Source organism: Lontra canadensis, unplaced genomic scaffold, assembly GCF_010015895.1.
Source record: "Lontra canadensis isolate GAN:19392208 unplaced genomic scaffold, GSC_riverotter_1.0 scaffold20, whole genome shotgun sequence".
Taxonomy (NCBI): domain Eukaryota; kingdom Metazoa; phylum Chordata; class Mammalia; order Carnivora; family Mustelidae; genus Lontra; species Lontra canadensis.
In genome coordinates this window covers 15,300,926-15,322,585 of record NW_022631014.1, presented here as the reverse complement: position 1 = coordinate 15,322,585, position 21,660 = coordinate 15,300,926, and the positions used below count along the sequence as shown (strand labels likewise).

The 21,660-nt window shown below is 47.1% G+C and overlaps 1 protein-coding gene across 8 annotated transcripts in view; it reads left to right on the top strand.

The window, feature by feature from the left end:
- TRAK1 (trafficking kinesin protein 1) overlaps positions 1-21,660 on the top strand; it is a 117,384-nt gene that overhangs the window by 25,369 nt on the left and 70,355 nt on the right. For all 8 annotated transcript variants that reach the window (XR_004383092.1, XM_032861101.1, XM_032861094.1 and 5 more), the window contains exon 2: positions 6,890-7,084. Coding sequence is in view for 6 of the 8 variants with exons in the window: in XM_032861094.1 (XP_032716985.1) it covers positions 6,890-7,084 (195 nt within the window). In the remaining 2 variants the exon portion in view is untranslated. The remainder of the gene's footprint in view (positions 1-6,889; positions 7,085-21,660) is intronic.

Here is a 21,660-nt window from a genome sequence, read left to right as displayed (position 1 = left end):
CCCTGAGTTCTCCAACAGCACTCCTGCTGGACCTGGGCCCCACGCACCTTCCGGCAGGTGGCAGTCTTGCTGCTGGCTTGCCTCCCAGTCTGTCTCTTCCCTTACTTGACCCGGTTCCCTTGTCCCTCTCCTGATTTAGCATTTCTTCTCAGGAAGGCCTCCTCTTTATCCAGCGCTGTCCCCTCTCTCCTTTTGTTCCTTCTCCTCCCCCTCTTATTGCCCCAGGATCTCCTGGAGCCTGGGTGAGTGTTTGGGAGACTTCTCCCCTGCATCTTTGCAGTTCCCCATTCTCCTGGGCCCAGAGCCCTCCAGCTTCAGTGTGCGGGAGGCCCAGAGACCCCGAGGGAGACACCCCCACCCCGTCTGGGGATGGCCACCACTCAGTGTGTAACTGCACGGTCCTAGATATGCTGATTTCTTCTGAGAGGCCAGGGATCTGTGTCTTTACATGAGCCTCCCTGATCTTTAAATGTCAGGCATTTAGAGCTGATTTAGAGCTGCCGCCTCTGCTGTGAAACGTTAAGCATTATCTCAGGCACCTGGCAAGTTCCATGAAGCTGGCATGTCACCTGTGTATCAGAGGGGCCTCCTTCCAGCCCTTCTGTGGGAATGAGGATCTAGCTCAAGGCAGGTGTCGAGTGGACATAGTGCCCCCATACCCCCCGACCTTCAGCACCCTGTCCCATCTCCCAGCCAGTCCTAAATGTAGCCCTTACCCTCGGGTAGGAGGAACCCACTCCAAACCTTATGCCTTGGAGAAAACCTAGGAGAGATTATAGCCCTGAACAGTTAAGGAGACCCATTATGTTTTGCCCCCCAGAGTGGTGTGGTAAGAATAGAGGGCATTGGATCTGATCTGTGTTTGCTGAGTGATTGAGGGAACATTCCTCCAAAGTCCCCCATGCCGAATGAAAACAGCAGCAATGCCAGATGCCCGGAGGGGCCTGAAAACAATTGGCACTAGATGGCCCTGCCTCCCCCATGCTGAATGCTGGGCTTTGGTCCGTCCAGGATGCAGGGCTGACAGACCAGCCCTGCCACCCACTGCTGGGTTTTTCCCTTGCCCTTGTCCCCATTGTTTACCCAACACTCACTGGGCTCTTACTGTTTGTTGCCCAGCTGGACAAAGGTGGGAACTCAGTTCTTCCCTGGAGGGGCTCGTAGCTAGTTGAGAAGGGGCCACAGAAAACACTGATCACGTTGTAGTGAAATCATCAGTGTACTCTGTACCCAGCCACAGGACACAAGTCAAGGCAAGCTTGAAATACAAGGTGACATTTGAGTGATATTTTGAGATGGGAGTTTGCTGGGCAGGGAAGGGCATTCTAGGCAACAAGGACAGCTGGTGTAAAAACCAACATTTGTGAAAAAGTATGCTTAGCAAATGGTGAGAAGTTGGCGTGGCTTAACTGAAGAGGTACTGGATAAAACAGCAGAGTCTGCACATGATAAGAGAGGCTGTTTTTACGGACACCAAGGAAATAGTGCCTTCCACAAGGTAGACCTGTCTTTCCCTCCTCAAAGTTCCAGGTAAAGGCTAGACTCAACCAGGTGGTCCCAGGCACCCAAGATTGCTCTGGCCTTGCTCTTCCTTGTGTGGCTGAAGATCATTTCAGCTCCATCCCCTCTCTGCACGGACTGCTGGAGAACATGGCTTGGAAGCTTTCTTTATAGCCTGTGAACCAGGCATGGGGACTTACCTTGCTGCAAGGAAAGATGGGAAATGTAGTTTTTATCCTGGTGGCCATGTGCCCAGCCACACCTTGGGAATTCCATTACCAAAAGGAAGAGGCTGAAATTGGATATTGGGAAACCTCTCTTCCGACAGCTTCTATTTTAGGAAGGCATGGGTCGAAACATGGAACACTATGTAGGGAGCTGGGATGTTTTTAGAGCAGGGCAGTACCATGTTTTTAAAAAGCACCTTTCCTCAGATGGCCCTAGCAGCAGTGTGGCCTGCAACCTTGGGGCCATTGTAGTAACTGGGGAAGGGGGAGATCCGCCCTGACTGAGTGAGCCCGGCCTTCTGATGGTTTGACACGCTGGATGTTGGTGGTTCCGGACTGTGTGGTTGCTGCACATCTCCCAGAAGCCAGGGACCTCTTGGGGTGTGAGTTCAATCTGCAGGCCGATGCCCTTTATTTGAGGTTTATCTGAGAACACATTTTTATAGTTCTTAATAATGTGAGTTGGGGGCCGCCTGGGTAGCTTAGTTGGTTAAGCATCCAATTCTCTTTTTTTTTAAATTTTATTTTATTTTTTCAGTGTTCCAAGATTCATTGTTTATGCACCACACCCAGTGCTCCATGCAATATGTGCCCTCCATAATACCCACCACCAGGCTCATCCATCCCCCCAGGCCCCCTTCCAAAACCCTCACTTTGTTTCTTGGTGTCCATAGTCTCTCATGCTTCATCTCCCCCTCGGATTTCCCCCCCTTCACTTTTTCCTTCTCCTAATGTCCTCCATATTATTCCTTATGCTCCACAAGTAAGTGAAACCATATGATAACTGACTCTCTGCTTGACTTATTTCACTCAGCATAATCTCCTCTAGTCCCATCCATGTTGATACAAAAGTTGGGTATTCATCCTTTCTGATCGAGGCATAATACTCCATTGTATATATGGACCATATATTCTTTATCCATTCATCCATTGAAGGGCATCTTGGCTCTTTCCACAGTTTGGCTATTGTGACATTGCTGCTATGAACATTAGGATACATATGGCCCTTCTTTTCACTACATGTGTATCTTTGGGGTAAATACCCAGTAGTGCAATAAGCATCCAGTTCTTGGTTTCGGCTCAGGTCACAATCTCGGGGTCCTGAGATCAAGCCACATGTCATTGGGCTTTACACTCAGCCGGGAGTCTGCTTCTCTCTCTCCCTCCCCCTTTGCACCCCCTGCCTGCCCATGTTCTCTCTCTCAGATAAATACATAAAATCTTAAAAAAAAAAAAAATGTGAGTTGGAGCTGTGCAGAAATGATGACAGTCAAGAGTATAAAGGGGTCTTTTCCTCCAGGCTGGGCTAACAAGTGTCCTTTGACCTCATCAGCTTGAGTAAGCCCCAGGAGAGGGGGCAGGGCCATCCTTCTTGCGCCCCTGACTCTCCCTGGTTCTGCAGACAAGTTCCTTCACTTCTCTACTCCACTTCCTGGGCTCTAGGAGGGAAAATCACTCTGATGCCTCCCTCATTGGTCAGTGTGCTTAATTGCACATCCCTGTCATGCTTATGAAGCCATCTCCCTGCTTAGAGCAAAAACTTCCTGATCGGAATATCCTGGGAGTTCCCCAGCATTTCTGTGCGCCCGCCTGGGAGGGACGAACTGCTGGTGGCAGAGGGAGGGTCACAGCTTTTGGTCAGACAGCTGAGGCTTCTCATGCAGGAGCTGCCACTTAGCTGCACGGCCTTGACCAACAAGATATTCCACACCCCCTGTGAATCTCTGCTTCCTCCTCTGTTGATCAGGGCAGATATTCTCTGTCCCAGGTTGCTGGCAGGTTCAGAGTGCCCTGCACGCAGCTGGCTTGGGGCCTGCAACACTGCAGGCATTCCTGGAGAATTCCAGAAGGCTCTCCTGCTATGTGTACCCAACCTCAGGCCTTGAGTATGTCTTCTCTGTGGGGCAGATGTGGTGTTCCCCTCTTCACCCTGCTGCCAAGTTTAAGGAATGCTCCCTGGGTCTCTGCAGTCCTTCCCTGTGCTCTGATTCTCTGGACCTTCCAGGCGGCTGAAAACTTGCTATGTTTATATGGCTGGTCATGTTATGGCAAAATCAAATACACAGAATTGTTTGTTTGTTTTTAAAGATTTTATTTATTTATTTGAGAGAGAATGAGAGAGAGAGCACGAGAGGGGAGAAGGTCAGAGGGAGAAGGAGACTCCCCACGGAGCTGGGAGCCCTATGCGGGGCTCGACCCTGGGACTCCAGGATCATGACCTGAGCCAAAGGCAGTTGCTTAACCAACTGAGCCACACAGGCACCTGATTTTTTTGTTTTTTTAAAAGAGGCATTTTGGCACAGTCTCACTTTTTGATACTTTATCTTGCCAGTCATCATGTGCTCCAAGGGAAACGACCTCTCCTGGTCATCAAGACCCGCACTGTAAATAAGTTGATCTTCAGTCCTGGAAATGTAGAAGGGCAGGTCAAGCCTCAGTCTGAGCAGCTGCCAACATGCTCAGAAGTGACCCGGTATTCTTAGAAGGGACTTCTGCTTTAGATGGTTGCCTTCCCTAGCACCCAAAGCAGTGACACCAGAAGACTCTAGGCTGTTGGGAGGGTGAGTCATGCAGGAATATGTCGGTCCTCGGCATAGGCTGGCGCTGGAGCGCATCTGGGTTCAGTTACAAGAGGCTGCCAGTCAGGTGTCAGCCCTCCTTGACCCTGTGTCCCCTCAGCTGCAAGGCCGCCGTTTTTTAACCATGAAGTCTCTCCCCAAGATGAGCTTTGTGAGAACTTACTCTTCACTTGATTATGAGGGGAGGAAATACTTGCTTAGTTACGTGCCCTACTTGAGCCTCTTGAGTGGCATTTTGTTGTTGGCGGGAGGTGAGAAGAAGTAGGAGACATCTGTCTTGAGCTTGGGCTGTTGGCACTGGCCTCAGGGAGGAGGCCCCTTCTGTTTGCGGCAGACCTTTGCTAAGTGGCAGAGCAGCTCTGGTCTGGTTTTCAGCTGGCTGAAATGCCAAGAGCGCTTGCAGCGACATTTCCCACACGAAGCCAAGAATCTGAGTGTTCAGATGTTGTCCCCCTCCAGTCCCTAAAGCTCCAAGGAAAATTTCAAATGTCTTCACTTTGTACTTAGTTTCTTCTCTTTCCTCAGTGCTTGAAAAACCGCACTGACTTCCTGAGTTGAAATGTTCTGTGGTAAAGCTTTGCATAGTGAATTGAGTAAGACTGGGTGGGGTGTTGGGGGGGTGGTAGGAGGTGGAGGGAGTCTGACAGGTGCTTTCTGAGGGCTCTTGCCCAGAGGGCGACACTGGGTCACCAAACGCTTCCTTGACCTGTGATTCTGTATTTTTTTTTTGCCTGCCGTGTTGCCTTAAACAGGAAGGACAGAAGGATTTTGGTAAGTCTCTGGAATAGCCGTTGTTGTGGGCACAGGAGGCTCCATATTGTCCTCCAGTGTGAGTGGCCCCGTAGACACACCCTGCTGCCACCTTTGCTTTGGTTCAGCCCCAAGAGCAGCAAAGGGACTGGTCTTCCCTGCTCTGCTGGCCTTGGTTCCCCGGTGAATCCCGAGGCCCCGCCCTGGGCCCTTCCTGCTCCTTCCACCTCCCCTTTCCAGCTTGCTTTGCTCCCATTCTTTGTGCCACTCATTTCCTTTGTGTTCAGGCTGGGCCTCTCTCCTTTCCTTTGATGCCACCTTCCATGTCCTAAGAATGACTCATAAGAATGATCTCTTGTCAGCATCTCTTCCTTACTTCACCTTGACCTTGTGTGGTTTCAGTATCTCCAGAGGATTTTTTCCTGCCCCTTCCTGCACTTTGGAGAGGGACGGGAGGCGGAGTCCCATGTTCTGCCCTCCACCTTGACCCAGGCCCCTGCCTTTGTTTACTACTTCAAGGCAAGAACTTTGTGCAATAAACTTCTTAAGAATTGCTCTGATTGTAGTCTTTTTTTTTTTTTTAGATTTTATTTATTTATTTGACAGAGAGAGAGAGATCACATGTAGGCAGAGAGGCAGGCAGAGAGAGGGCAGCAGGCTCCCCGCTGAGCAGAGAGCCTGATCTAGGAGGAAAGACCGGTTTCTTTGTGGGTTCACAAGACCACCACTGCTCGCATCTGCCGTTTGCCGTCATGGGTCACCAATATTGTCTGTGAATTGGGCCAGTATGGTCACTGTGTCAGAATTAGTTGAGAGATAATCAAGAGATAATCAAGGCTCATCCATTAGCATTTATTTAATTCATTCTTCTTCGCGGTAGAGAAGTGGAGGAAGACTGGTCTTGTCCTGGGTACGCTGGCTGTGTTGTTGTGTTTACTGTTTAATTACGAGGCCTCTTTAATGGGCTTGGTAGGGATCGATGGACCTTCACAGGCGTTGCGGTGCACCCCTTGAGCGCAGTCTGGGCCAGGACCTAGGAGGGGTACAGGTGGTGGATTGAGAAAAACCAGTGGTGGAAATTGGCCATCTCCCAGGGGGACAGGTTGGATACTAAAATACCCAGGAGACAGAACCTAACAGAATATCTAACAAAACACTGTGGGAATATGGAAGGGAGGAGAGAGGTTAATTCTTCTTGAAGTGTTCAAAACACCAACATATCCGGGAAGATCTAGCCTCTGTCTCAAAGGAGGGGCACTTGTTGCCTTAATGGTTGGAAGCCCCACAAGAACACAAGCATTGTGAGAGCAGGACCATGACATTTGGGTTGACTGGTGCATCTCCTGTGTCTCTGAGACTCAGGATATATTAGGATGGATGAATGGAAAGAAATACAGGTAGATGAACAGTTGAGTGAATTAAACGAAGGCAAAAATCCCAGATGGGGGATGGTTTGAGTGGTAAGAGAAGCAGGCGGCAGTTAGACATAATGGTGAAATTGTAGCAGGTTTGGCTTACAGGTAGAGTGTTTGAAAGAGAAGGGTCCCAGAAAGGGTTGGGAAGACTGACTGAGCCCAGAAAGCCCAAGAGTTGTGGCTTCACTTTGAAGGAAGTGAGCTGCTAAAAACAGTATAGGAACTGTCTCAAGTAGGTCTTGTATGTTTTGAGAGTAGAATTTAAATTGGAAGAGGGCCCCTGAGGTGGCCAAATCTGGCCTTGCCCTGCTGTGGGTAAGTAGGTGAAGACACCTGTTGGGACCATAATGTGAGGGGCTAGCAGCCGCAAGGCCAGAGCCAGTTCTGGGCTCTCATTTCCCTGTCTTCTTCTCTGTAGACGTGTGCAACAGCACCGATCTTCCGGAAGTCGAGATCATCAGCCTGCTGGAGGAGCAGCTGCCCCATTATAAGTTAAGAGCCGACACCATCTACGGTTATGACCACGACGACTGGCTCCATACACCCCTCATTTCTCCAGATGCCAACATTGACCTCACAACCGAGCAAATCGAAGAGACGCTGAAGTACTTCCGTGAGTAGTTCCCTTTCTTTTCTTTTTCTTTTTTCTTTTCTTTTTTGAGTAGTTCCCTTTCATCTGGTGACAGCACTGTGACGGCCGGTAGTCCTTAGCCGGGGCCCCACGTGGGACCTCATGCTGTTTAGCAGGTCTTATGGCTTGCCGTTCGTGGTAGGGTGTGCCGAGCAATGTGGCTGTAGGGTTTAGCCATGCACAAGGCCTTGATTTTGAGTGTTCTGAATAGAAATTTTAGGGTGGTGGGGACTAGGTATGAATTTTCATTTGAACCAGTTTTCTCTTAACTGTACAGAAGAATTTGAAAATACTCCCATTTCCTGCCTTTTACCAAAATACCATGTGAGTCTGTAGAAACTCTCCCTGGGAAGGAGTTTGCATTTAAACCAAAGGCATTGGGAACATCTTGGCTGTGTAGCATTATTTATATGATATAGCAAGACATGTATACCAAGGTTGAGCATTTTCCTTCTTTTTTTTAAATTTTTAAATTGGGGTATAATTGACATATAACATTATATTAATTTCAGTTGTACAACATAATGACTTGATATTTGTCTATACTGCAAAATGAATGAATGAATCCTTGTCTTGTTAACATCTGTCCCCATACATAGTTAGAAAAAAAAATTTTTTTTCTCATAGTGAGAACTTTTAAGATCTACTCTCTTAGCAAGTTCAAATATGCAATATGGTATTATTAACTGTGGTCATCATGCTGTGCATTACATTCCCGTGACATATTTATTTTATAAATATATTATAACTGGAAGTTGTTTTTTGTTTTGTTTTGTTTTGTTTTTTAAAGATTTTATTTATTTGACAGACAGAGATCACAAGTAGGCAGAGAGGCAGGTGGTGGGGGGGGAGCAGGTTCCCTGCTGAGCAGAGAGCCCGGATGTGGGATGTGGGGCTCCATCCCGGGACGCTGGGATCATGACCTGAGCTGAAGGCAGAGGCTTTAACCCACTGAGCCACCCAGGCGCCCCTGGAAGTTTTTTTTTTTAAGATTTTATTTATTTATTTGACAGACAGAGATCACAAGTAGGCAGAGCAGCAGGCAGAGTGTGGGGGGGAAGCAGGCTCCGTGCAGAGCAGAGACCCCCCCCCCCCAATATGGGGCTTGATCCCAGGACCCTGAGATCATGACCTGAGCTGAAGGCAGAGGCTTAACCCACTGAGCCACACAGGTGCCCCATAGCTGGAAGTTTTTACCTGTTGACCCCCTTCACCTGTTTTTCCTGCCTCCCCCCCTCACCCCCCAGCTCCTAGCTCTGCCTCTGGCAACTACCAGTGTATTCCCTGTATCTGTGAACTTGGTTTTCCAAGACTAACGATTTCTGTGTGAGAGCCCAGTAAGCTGGTTATTCAGGAAAATCCAAAGGCTGCTCCTACAACAAACCCGTCATGTCCTAGGGCTGCAGAGTTGATACCTGGTAGGGTGAACAGTATACCACGTGGGTTCCCCCCCTCTCCCCACGCCCCTGGCAGCGTGTGGTTACAAGGGTGTGAAACTCGATATTGCAGATTTGAAAAACATGTGATAATTTAAAAAAAAAAAAAAGCACATGCTTATGAGGTTTCTAATGTTCATTCAAGAGGCACCTCTGTAGAAATCATTTTACACTTTAGAAATTCAACACAGCCCAATGAAGTTGGTAGGACAGACCCAGCTCTCCATTGTCTTGACACCTCTGACTTTAAAATTCAAGTTAACTTTAACCTTGTCTGAGTTAGTGATGTCACTTTGGCAGTGAGATCATTTACATACCTGTGTATCATTGTATCACCTTTAAAAAGAAAAAGTATAGCAATCCTGCTTCTACTTGATGGTAACTTCGTTCAAAACCAGCTTCTAATGTCCATAAGTTTTCTGTAATTATTGTCTCAATACAGAGTGATCTCTGGTGTTCTTGAATTTGGGAAATCATTTATAATAAACAAGTTGGAACTAGAAGTTTCTCTTTTAGAATGTGTCTGGGGCTATTTCTCATTTTCTCTCTTAGATGTCAATGAGAAGGGAATTTTGTTTAGACTGACCTGTGTGTTTATACCTGAGACAAATCAGGTGTATGAACACGGCAGGTAATCAGTTTCAGTTGGAATAAAAATAGAATAATCCACACCCGGGCAAATATGAAACATGTTAGACTTGTACCAGTGTTCCCAGTGGAGCTTTAGACTTTCTGACGTGTCTGGCAGTGAATAGGAGGCTCTTTGCTGGTCCCTTTTGTTGACTCACGGTATCTGTTACACCAAGAGATGTGGTGTTGGATAGAAAACTGTGTCCAGAGTCACGTCCTTGGCAAGTTCTGTCTTTGGTTCCTTCAGACTGCTTCATGGTAGAATTCACAGCAGGACAGGTTTTCTTTGTTTGTTTTTCTTTTTTTTTTTTTTTTTGTTCTTTCCTCCCCGCAAATGCCCGTGTGTTACTTCGTCTTCCTTAAGAGATCGTCCTGTGATTCTGCGGGACCCTGTATGGCCCTTTCTGCTGTGGGAGGCTCCTGGGTCCCTGCACGGGTGAATCGCTTACAGTCACGGTGTAACAGGAACCATCCACAGGCAGGACTTCAGTATTCTCGGAGAACTTTCACATGAATTGCTCCTTTCATCCCTGTGCAGTGTCTGCAGTCTGGGCAGGGCTGGTTTGGTTATCGAGGAAGTGGAAGCATGGTGGGCTCCTGTATTTCTTCCATAGCACTGACCTCCAGCTTCTGAAATACTTGCAAACAGTAGACTTGAGCAGACGCTGTGGCTCATTTCTGTTTGTGCACTCCGTTTTTGGTTATGCATTTGGCAGTGGATAACAAAATTATGCCAAAATTAGAGGAAGCTGAGCGGAAACTCTGATAGTTCTTAGGGCATGGTTGCCCCCAAGTCTTACGTTAATTTTGTATTTTTCTTCTGTGTTACTTGTGCTTAGAGCAAAGCGGGTATTTGCTAACTGTAGATTAAATGAATGATTGGGGAAAACTCTTAAATAGAGCACGCTCCTCAGCATGGCTTTCAAATGGAGGTCCTAGGACCTCTGAGGAGTCTGTAGAGGGAAATTGGGGATTCTGTGAACTTGTAAAGAAAGAAATGACATGGCGTCTTTATTTTCACTGATTTCCAACTGAAATGCAGTGTTTTCTTTCACGGTGAACCCAGAAAACAAAGCTCGGTGGTATCAGCAGGCCCTCTGGCTTCATCACCGCTAGAAATGAAGATTTTCATGTCCTGCTGCGGTGGAGATGGTTTGAAATACCTCTACTCGTCACGGCTCTGAAATTACCTTCGTTGTAAGGTGTGCTGGTCGATCTTGTTATTTAATGCATTGATAAGCTCTTCTATCACAGACTTTCTGCAAGTTTTCATAGCTGCATTGCAATACAGTCGGTTTCCTCCGAGTCTTCTGTACTTTATGTTGTGTTTTCAACCCTGTCTTCTAAGACGGGGTCTCTGAGCCTGGCCAGATGGCTGAGAGGTTGGTGGAAGGCACAGATCAGGAGCCCTGCTCCATGCGTGGTGTCCGTTTTGGGTTTCCTTGTTTGTTTATAGGAGCGTAATCCAGGGGATACCATGGCCACAGCGTGTGACTCACCGGTGTGTCAAGTCAGTTGTGAGGTGTGGGAGAAGATAACAGAGCTGTTTCCTCTTTGATTTCTTTTCTCATCAGTTAGGGCAGTGGTTCTCTGTTGTGGGTGGGAGTGGGGATAAGGGGTACCCTAGGGGTTCTGATAATAGGAGATGAGGTAAACCTCAGCTCCCACTCTTACAGGCTGTCTCCCAGAGTAGAGGAATGATGCTTTGCCTTTTGGATCTGGTCCTCCCCTGGCTTGTTTTTTAAAAATGTTTCATTTTTCATTTTTTTATTTTAAGTAGCCTAACATGGGGCTTGAACTCATGACCCTGAGATTGGGAGTCACATATTCTGCCAACTGAGCCAGCCAGGAGCCCCTCACCTGGCTTGTTAAGAAGAGGTGGATACCTCTTTGGGTGTCTCCCTTTACCAAGTGGTAGAATGACCTTTTCAGACAAATTTTTAACAGGTTGATTTTTTTTTTTTTTTATTCCAGAGGAGCGTGGGAAACACAGAACAGGAAAATGATTCACATAGCAGATGTACCCATAAATGGGGACATTTAGGATTAGATGGTCTAGGAGGAAGACAGAGTAGTCAACATTTAGCCCTTATTGTGTATCAGGCACTGTTCCTAATTCCTTACATGTATCTCATTCAATTTGCACAGTGTCCTCTGAGTGAAAGAGTCTTGCTGTCCCCATCCTACAGATGAGGACACTGACGCAGAGGGAAGTTAAGAAGCTTGCCCAGAGTCACACAGCTTGCAAGGGGTGGGGGGTGCTGAGTTGCAAACCTAGGTTGTCTGCTCTGCCTCTGTATCTTAACTACTCTCTCAGAAGAGCAAAACGAGAAAACAGTTGTAGTTTAAGAGTAAAACTGATTTGGCACGTGGGATGCGAAGAGCAGACCCTCAGTTTGAGAATATCAGTAGCTATTTGTTTATAAAATGTGTTTCCTATATATTTAAGATTTAACTTTTTTCCTCTAAAGGTCGCTGTCCCAAGTGACACTTAGTGGGAACGTACTGTCAACTTGAGATTTCCTCCCTGCTTCCCTATGGTTTTGCCTCTGTCATGTGGTCTGTAGGTCACGTTTCCTTCCCTCTGGTGGAAACAACTTGTGTGTGCTGTCAACCTTTCTTGTCACATAGCATTCTGCAGACACCAGACTTGGAGGTGGCTGACTTGTTAGAGAGGTGGCTGTGGCCCCTTCCCATTCTTCATTTCCAGGGCCTGCTTTGTGTCACTTTTTGGTTAAGGAGCATTGGGTCAAGAAAAGAAATCTCTCTTGTATCTCAAGTGCGTAAGATTCCCTGACCACTTCACCTCCGACTTTACCTGGAATAATCTTTTTTTCCTAAGGAGAAAAGAAGGTTATAAAGTAAATAAGAGTTTCAAGACATTGTTCTGTTGTTTACTCTTACTGTAAACTAATCTTAATGAATCAGCCAACAGGTATTTACTGAGCGCCTTGTATGTACCTGTAATCTTTTGTGAACCTGACTTCTTTGAGTTCCAGCTCAGGTTTTCTGGCTAAGGAAGTAAGAACGGCTCCTGGATTATGGATTTTCTTCCCTTACCTGAGAGGGACTTTGCAGCTGGACTTGGGCCCATGCAGAAAGCCCTCCAGGCCTCTGCACAGAGTTGCTTGCCTTGCTTATGTGGGAGGAGTGAGTGGGGTCTGGGAACTTGTATATTCTACCAGGTCCCTGTTTTTAAAGTTTCATTTAAACAACAAAAAAATGAAAGACCATTGCTGGAACACCTGAGGCCTGTGGCAAAGTACTTCACTAAGCCTGTGCATGGTGCCGGCCTTGCACGGGCCAGGGGTCATGGATGGGTCCCTCTGCCCCTCACCCTGGCCCTCTGGAGTTGTGTACAGGGAAGATTGGAGTCCATAGTCACTGTCATACGCCGATTTCCACTGTGTTCATTCACTTGTGTCCACATGGTCCCAAGCGTCTGAGTGTTTGCAAGAGCTTGTGTGTTACCCTTCATCACCCTAGGACTCTTTCAGGGCAGCAGGAGAGTGCTTGGGATGAGGTATGCAAGCCCAGAGCATCTGCAGAGTGTCTAACTGGCCAGAGCGTTGGCTGGACCCCAGCATCTCTACCTAGCTGTCCTTGGAGGTCTTGGTGCCCTGGGAGCAGGGGTGACACAGGGACCACTCCCTTCTGGACTCTTGACTTCCTGGAGAGCAGCCAGCTGTGCTGTCCTTTCCCTTTCCTCCTGGCTGCCATTGCGGCTGTCATCTGTCTATATGCTTCCACCACGATAATGCAAGCAGTAATAATAATGAGTCAGATCTGGGGAGTGCTTCCTGTTGGCCGGTCTGGTGCTCATAAGCACTTTACCTTCATGAATCTATTAGAACACATACACTGGACTTGAAGTCCATGATCCCCTCTTTGTTAAGTGATTTTTTTCAGATATAGAGCAACGGTGTATCCAAATTGAATTGGCCATTTAATCCTTAATTTAGTCTTTCAGGGTATTAAACTTCGCTTTCATAGAAACAGCTCTTTGTGCGATTCATGAAATAATAAACGTAACTCTGTCATTACATTAACAAGCAAAAACGTCCATGAACAGATCTGGGGACAAACACAAATGAGCCTTGGTAGGGAAAAGAACTTGATTCCTACGAGCCCACATGGCCAGGCTGGAGAGACAGTGGTGTGTCTGCAGGCGGGCGGCCCGCTCTCCGGGGGCCACGACTCCTTGTTGGGACTCTGGGTCCGGCAGGAGTGCCTGGGACTAGAGAGGGCTGTAGCAGCTCTGTGTGTAGGGCACTTGTCCTTGGTAGTGTTGTAGTTCTGCCTCTCCTCGGACCAGTCCTCTCTGGTCTGGCTTGTTCCTATTCCTTTTTGGTAAATTTCTTTTCTCCTTCCTCTGCTTTGTGATGGGTGCTTACCAGTCTCCTGTCTCGGGGTCTCCTGCCCTCCCCTTTTCTTTAGCCGTGTCTCTGGAGATAGCTACTGCATGTCTCTCTCCACCGACAGGATGCGTTGCCGGAGTCGCCTGTAAATTGAACGCGGGTTTGTCATCTTCACGCCAGTCTTCTTACAGCTACCTGACGTGTATGGAGGCCCCAGGCACCCACCCGGCCGCTGCCTGTGCCACGTCCCGTCCTTTCTGTCCTCCGGGGCACCTTCTGGTCCTGGTCCTGAGTGAGCGTTACTGTCATCTCCAAGAGCAAGTTGTGGAACCTCTGTGGACCTCGGTTTTCTTTTTTTTTTTTTTTTTTTTTAAGTAAAAAAAAAAAGGTTCTGTGACTCTGTTGGGACGTGGTGTCCATTTCTGATTTTCCGGGTGGAGGAAGCAGGGATGCTTGTCATTGCTTGGCCCTTAGTGGCCGGCCATTTAGTGAATGTCAATGGTCCTCAAAGGGAGTGAGGTTTTAAAAATAGTATATCCTTTGGTCATAAAAATTTGCTGATTGTAGGTAATTTAGCAAGACGTAGGACAAAAAGATGACTAACTTAGCAACCATTGCTCAGTTTTTGTGAGATTTTTTAGTGGGTTTTTTTTTCCTCCAACAAATATATTACGTATCTGGGGATGTAATGCTTTTTTACTTAATTGCATATGTTGACCATTTCCCTGTGGCATTAAAATTCTTGAAAAGCACAATTTTCATTGTTGCTTAATATCCCATCATTTATACCTAATCATTGGTCTGTTATTGAGGATCTGGGCCGTTTCTAAATTTTCCTCAGATAACACACCCATAAACATCCTTCCACATCCGTAGGTGTCTACCCAACTCATGATTTCCTTAAGGTGTATTTCTAGAAATTTACTGGGCTTGAAAATGTGGCAATTTTTAAGTTTCTTTGAACTTATTTAAGTTCCTTTGAACTATTACTCTTAGATTAAATATTAACTGGGATGCCTGGGCGGCTCAGTCGGTTGAGTATCTGCCTTTGGCTTGGGTCATGATCCCAGGGTTCTGGGATCGAGCCCCATGCTGCTCAGGAGGGAGCCTGCTTCTCCCTTTCCCTCTGCCTGGTGCTCCCTCTGCTCATCCTCTCTCTGCCAAATAAAAATTTTTTAAAATAAATAAATTGGTATTAACTTACTGCAACAAAAGCAGCCCATTCTTGGTGAGCATGAGATCACACGGAGTCATGAGATCATTAGGAGCCCTGAGGAATAAATGTTGAGTGAGTGAATGAGTAGAACATCATTCCACAAGGTGCTAAGAGTTCATAAACTTCCTGATTTTTCTTTCTAACCTAAGAATGGTCGGCAGAGATTCCGAGATTGGTGGATGCCTCATTCTTTGGATACAGAATTCTTTTCGGGTTTTGTCTCTAATTTCTACTGGATGGTTTGTACGTCATGGTAGTTAGTGAGAAATGAAAAAGACATCTGTTGAGTGCTTATTACATTCTGAGCAATGAGTCCCCCTGCAGTGCTCAAAGGTAGAGACTGGCTTATCCCCATTTTTAAAATGAGGAGGCCGTGGTTCAGAGGGACCCTCCATTGCCAGCCCAAGGTCGCACAGGATGGGGGAGAAGCAGGATCCCAGCCCAGCTGGACCAAGCCCATTCTCTTCTACCATAGGATATCCTCAGCGCAGCCCAGGCCTTATTTGTGGTTTGAAAAGGTCTTATGTACTTTTGAGGTGCTTGAAATGGGCAGCATTTCCCTGCTCCCTAGCCCTGACTTGTGATCTTCTCATCTTTCACCAAATCTTTTTATTTCCAAGACTTCAGGCCGTGTAGTACTCAGAAGCACTTTGCCTGAAAACACCGTATTTGGTCTTGAAGAAGTCTGAACATATCCTACGTGTTTTCTTACAAGATACCTGAGGAAAAGTATCTGACCCTTATCTTAGCTTGGACAGGTCGTTACGCATTAATGTTTGGAAAATGACAGTAATAGATAATGGCCTGAAGAATTGATTGAAGTGCTCAAGTGTGTGTGTGTGTGTGTGTGTGTGTGTGTGTGTGTGTTTTTCAAAGTGTTATCCAGGGATCACCGTAAACTTTTCACCAAGGACCGCTTCATGAGAGAGAACAGTAATGTATGTTATCTGTAGAAGTTCAGCTTAGACTGAGAGATGCAGCTAATCTGTGTGGGGGTAGGGAATGTCTATTTGAGGTTTAGGTAACCTCCCTATATGGTGAAGGTTTTCCTCTTCTGAGTGGTTCTTAGAGGCCAGTTGTGAGGGACCCAACAGTCAGCCCTGTGTTAGAGGGCCTCGCCTCCCTCCTCCCCCTCGCCAACTCCATGTGTGACCTTGAGCAAATCTCCTAACCTCTTAGGGACTCAGATTTTACTATCTGGAAATTAGTCAGCATTAAACATTCCGTGGCTCCCTGAAATATGTCACTGAGAGTTTTTTACTCTTTTGTCAAAGGGATCCCAGGACAAAGTTCTTTTATTATTGTTATTGTTCTGTCTTATTGTATTTCCTTTAAAAATATTTTTTCTATGTTGTGTAATAGGAATTATGAGACTTGAGACTTTAATTTTCAGTTTTAAGAAATTGTTAAAGAGAAAAACCAGCTTCATAAGTAAAAAAAAAAAAAAAAAGAAGGTAGTTTTTGCTCTTTTAAAATAGAAGTGCTGGGGCACCTGGGTGGCTCAGTGGGTTAAAGCCTCTGCCTTCGGCTCAGGTCATGATCCCAGGGTCCTGGGATCGAGACCCACATCAGGTTCTCTGCTCAGTGGGGAGTCTGCTTCCTCCTCTCTCTCTCTGCCTGCCTCTCTGCCTACTTGTGATCTCTGTCAAATACGTAAATAGAAATCTTAAAAAAAATTAAAATAAAAGTGCTATTATTGCCCTCAGGTGATAATTCTAGCAAAAATTTTTAAGAATTCTCAGAACACGGGGGCGCCTGGGTGGCTCAGTGGGTTGAAGCCTCTGCCTTTGGCTCAGGTCATGATCCCGGGATCCTGGGATCGAGCTCTGCATTGGACTCTCTGCTCAGCGGGGAGCCTGCTTCCTCCTCCTCTCTCTGCCTACCTCTCTGCCTACTTGTGATCTCTGTCTGTCAAATAAATAAATAAAATCTTAAAGAAAAAGAATTCTCAGAACACGATAGAAATACTGGCCTAATTCTCTAAGCACATTTTAAATTGCCTAGAACTTTTCTCATTAAAATTTAGATCTCTGCAAGGCTTATGTTCTGAAAGACTGCAAGCTGTTAGAAATAATTTCTGTATTCATTGAGTAAATCCCAAGGGGACAGAGCCCTTGTCTGCCTCATGTTTGCGTTAAGTAAGTGTTTAATAAATGCTTCCTCAGGAGGAGAAAATGAAAAGATGTATGTTTTTAGGTTCAAGTTTCTCTCCTTTTTTAAAATAAAACAAAAAAACCCCACATATGGCATACAGAGTTTGGTTTTTGCCACCTTCCCAAGATGGCCTTCAGTCTGATTAAAATCCTAAGTGTGGCCAAAGTAGAGGCACTGGGATATGCCAAATGAAACGGATAGATAACACCCGGTGCTGACTTCCTGAAGGGAGGAGCTTAATAGTTCCGTGAGGTGGCAACATAGGAGAAAACATGGGGGAGGAGTGCCCTGTGGGACCCTGGGGATCTGTTCTCCCCCAGGTGTTATGTGTGGTAGGGGGGTGTCGAGTGAGGGGAGGAAAGACAAATTACAAGGTTGGAGTGGAGCATGTGTTGGGGATGGGAAAGGGATCTCGTGGCCAGGAACAACTTCTTATTTTCATTTGCCAACCAAAATGATACCAAAATGCATACATTATAATACATTTATAAATAGCTGCCGTGAGTTTCTCTCCTGTAAACGCCCATGCTTTGGCCGGGTCCTTCTGCCATCCCAAGACCGGGGGCCTTGTTCTTGACAGGTGAGCGTCCGATGAGCCCTGGATTGTGCCTTCTCCCCTTTCGAGTGGACTTTTCCTTGGGTCTGTTTTTGCTGCTTCTAGCTATCCAGGGGTGTGCAGGGGCAGAGATGGGAGCAGAGCAGCCTGTGCACACGTGAGCCGCACCTGGTCACAGCCATCCCCACCCTGGCGTGGGCCCAGGCCCCATGGGAACTGGCGGACCTGCGTCCCAGGGCCGGTGCAGGGCAGCCGCACGCTGGCGAGCCCGATAGCACCTGCAGCTCTGGGTGCAGCATCCGGTCAGCACGGTGGCCAGGGACTTATCCCCGGGGGCAGTCTACCCATGTGTCCCCTAAGTTTCCTCTGGCTTCTGCCACCTGGCACCTTTATTTTCCCTCATCAGATCAGATTCCAATCTTAAGTATCTTTTCTTTTGAGACCAAAAATGCTTGGCAAGCAGTTCTGTACAGATTGACTGTTTGCCTTCCCGCGTCCCTCTGGCACGTCCAAGACAAAGTTGGAATGGGCTCAGGTGGGAAATTGACGTGACAGCTCAGCTCACACCCCCATCGGCTCCTCCTGGGGGATGCGCAGGCCAGAGAGGCTGCGAGTTGCAGCAGGAGCAGGGTGGGGATTCGGTGGAGCTTCTGGCTTCGTTTTGAAGCCTGTAGCATCGGCCGTGTGACCCGCCGGGTCCTGGAGTGGAATGCCCCATGCAGCCCCCCAAGGCTGCAGGAAGCAGACTGGGAACCTGGGACACATCTGAGCTATTTCTTCTCCATTTCCTTCTCGGATTTTAATAACTCCACCAAGGCAGGGCCGCACGTCGGGTCTGCAGTGCCCTGTTGAGTGCCATGTCCCTGCCTTTGGATGTGTCTCTGAAAGCCAGGCTCTGTTCTGCCCCAGAGAACTGGGAGGTGGCATGGGTGCCTGCTTTTCCTGTGCTTGAAATGAGGTGGAGGTGGTTTGGGAGGGGGGTAGCTGACAGCAAGCTGTTTGCCAGCAGCCTGCCTTCTGCCACAGGGGCTCATGACTGGCAGTGGCAATGTCTTAAAGATCGGAAGGAGAGCTCCCCAGAAGCATTCTCTCTGTAGCAGGTACATGAAGGTCTGCTGGTGAGGTTGGGTTTCACGTGAGCTCCAGCAGCCCTCTCTGGATTGGAAGGCCAGGCAGCCCATTTTTCTGTTGTTAGGCTTCTAGCCTCTTTGAGTGCAGATAGAAGGCCAGCTGTGCTGTTTCCTGAGAGGAGGAAAGCCCTAGAGACTGCGATCGTGTTCCAGAGGGGATCGGGGCCGCCGAGTGGTCCTGCTTCCTAGCAGGAGGGAAGCCATCCTTCTACCCACCTGCTTGAGTGAGTGGCAGCGTGTGGCCAGTGCTGATCACCAAGGGGCACCGAGGAAGGAAAGTGGCATGTGCCATGACATCAGATACTTTGGGGCAAACTCCTAACTGCATTCTTTGTGCTTTAAATTGTTCAGTGTTAGTATTTCTCAACTTTTAAGCATATTGAATAACTGTTCAAAATTAGGTACACACATATGTACATGTTCAGATATGTATAGAGAAAATCACTCATATGCATGTGGGTATTTAATTCATATGCTCACAGAATTAATCATTAGAAACTTGGAGGCTTAGAAACTTTTCAACATTTGAATCTGATCACAAATGTAAGCCATAGATTCCCTGTAACACTGCAGACTGGATCTGTTAGATTTGCTTACGTGCTCCCCAGAGCGACAACACAGGACGGGACTGTCCTCCTTGCCCGGGTGTGGCCTGTGACAACAGCATTCTGCTCTGTTTCTGTTCTCCACCTGCCTCCTCGTTCCATATCCGGTTGTCTTATTCACAGCCACCCTACTTCGAGAAGTGTTCATGTAATGCTTTATAAAAGATATTAGTGGCAGAGACAGAACAGTCATACACGCCCACCCTCCCCTTACTTCTTCAGATGGATTAAAAATATCCTCCTATAATCTTCTCTCCTTTATACATCAGTTGCCTCGTTCACTTGGTTGCCCTTTTAGTCTTGGCATTCCCTGATCATCACCACGATCTTTATAGACTCGACTTGTTCCCTTTAAATGTCATTAACTGTATTCGGTTTTTAACTGGCCTAAAACTGTTCAGTTTGTCACAGCCTGGCCCTTGACCGTCCTTTTAAGCTGGCTTCTGTGCCTTATCACTTCTACCCCCAAGACCTTGTGGAGCCATCTTTGCTTTCCTGCGAGCCAGCCTTGTAGGTGGATCTTGGTTTTTCCTGACCCAAGGCATGGAATGAAGGGCTCTCCAAGGAGCGCGGTTGACATTTCACCTAAAGCTAGACACCAGAATGTTGACCTGCTGGTTGTGGGTGCAGTAGTGTCCTTGCTGGGCTACTTCCTTGACAGATCTGGAAATAGTATTTCTTTTTAGTATCACTAAGTCCCGTTGATATTTTCAGTTTAATTCTTTTGTGACCATTTTTTAGTTTGTTCTCAAAAGGAAAAAGGACTTCACAAATTTTTAAAAAGATTTATTTATTTGAGAGAGAGAAAGCAAGCATGAGTGGGAGGGGCAGAGGGGTGGGGGTGGAGAATCTCCGGCAGACTCCCTGCTGAGTGGGGAGCCTCCCAGGGGCTTGATCTCACAACCTGAGCCAAATCCAAGAGTGGGATGCTTAACCCACCGAGCCACCCAGGTACCTCCACAATTTGTTTTTGCTGTGAAATGCCAACTTGAGTTTTTATCTTTGTCTTCCTCCCCCCCCAACCCCTTTCACAGTTCATTTGTAAATAATCCTTAGATGTTTTCTTAGTTATGGTGGGAAGACTGTAGAGGTGGACCACGCCCAGTTTAAATCTACGTGTTCTAATTGATGAGTGATCTTGGACAAGCAAGTTAAATTCTCTGGGTCCCCTGACCTCCTCTGCACAGGGAGGGGGCTGGTAATTAGGTAGCAGGGTCTGAGGAAGGAGTGAGCTAGAAAGTGCTGGCCGCCTGGTGTGCAGCCTGCATGCCCTAAATGGTATTGGGTGATGAGGGTGAGTGAGAGGTGGCTTCTCTGAGGCTCTCTGGGGACCTGTCCCTGATCCTCATTCCCCCAGGATGGGGCGGTGATGGGAGCATTCTGGGGTTGGGGGGTTGCTGTGGAGGAACCTGTTTTTTCAGCTGCAGGAAGTGGGGGGGGGCAGTGGGGAAGGAAGGGAAGGAAGACTGGGACCCTTGGGGCTCTTGGAGGAGAATGTGGATTTGAAGGCAGGTACAGCCGGATCTCAACCTCAGCACCATTTCCAGAGCTGCAGATGGACTGCTTTATACTTCTGAGCCTATAAAATGGGAGTTTTGATGTAGACGTTCCTCTGAATCTTGCTTAGGAGCCCATGGAAGTAACCCACAAGTGATGCTATTTCCTTTGTGCTTGTTGCTGCATACTCTGTTTTCTTTCCCATTTTTGTAAGACGTGAATTAGGTATGCAGAGTCTTTGCACGCTGTGTAAGTTGTGTTCAGGAGTACGTTACTGTTCAGAAATGCATCCTCTGCTCTGCCCCCCGCCAATTGTCACTCGGGCCTATTACTGTGAACTCGGTGCCTTTTCATTAATTATGTGGGGACAAGCCAAGACAAGATGGTTCTACCTCATTTCCCTAATTATAGCTTAGAAAATTGTACTGTCTTTATAATTGCCTATACTGCCTTACTTACGTTTTTAAAGAATTTGAGTGATGAAGATGATCAGAAAGTAATATTTATTGCAAACTCATTTTGTCTCAGGCACTGTGCTGAGTGTTCCGCCATCCATTAATTAATTAATTAAAACCTCGCCTTGTCTCTGAGATAGGTATTACAATCCCCTCATGTAACAGTTAAGGCTCAGGTGTCTAAGAAGGTCACAGGGATGGTGGATGAGGAGCCTGGACCAAACCTCAGGCCATCTTACGCCAAAGCCCATGCTCTTAACTATGAAATTAAACTCCATCCATCCATCCATCCATTATTTTTTGCCTTTATGATGATACCGCTAAAGTATTTTTAAGAATTCATAGTGCGGGAAGGGAAATGTGCATGCCTTTGTTTGTTTCTCCCTTCATCTGACTTTCTGTGATGCCTTACAGAGTTTGCATTTCCTGTTTGTTTATTACATCTGCATTTTGCAGATTCGTATTGGACCCTTTCCCCCAGACATAGTGGATTGAACCTGTTGAGCATGCTGATATTTGAG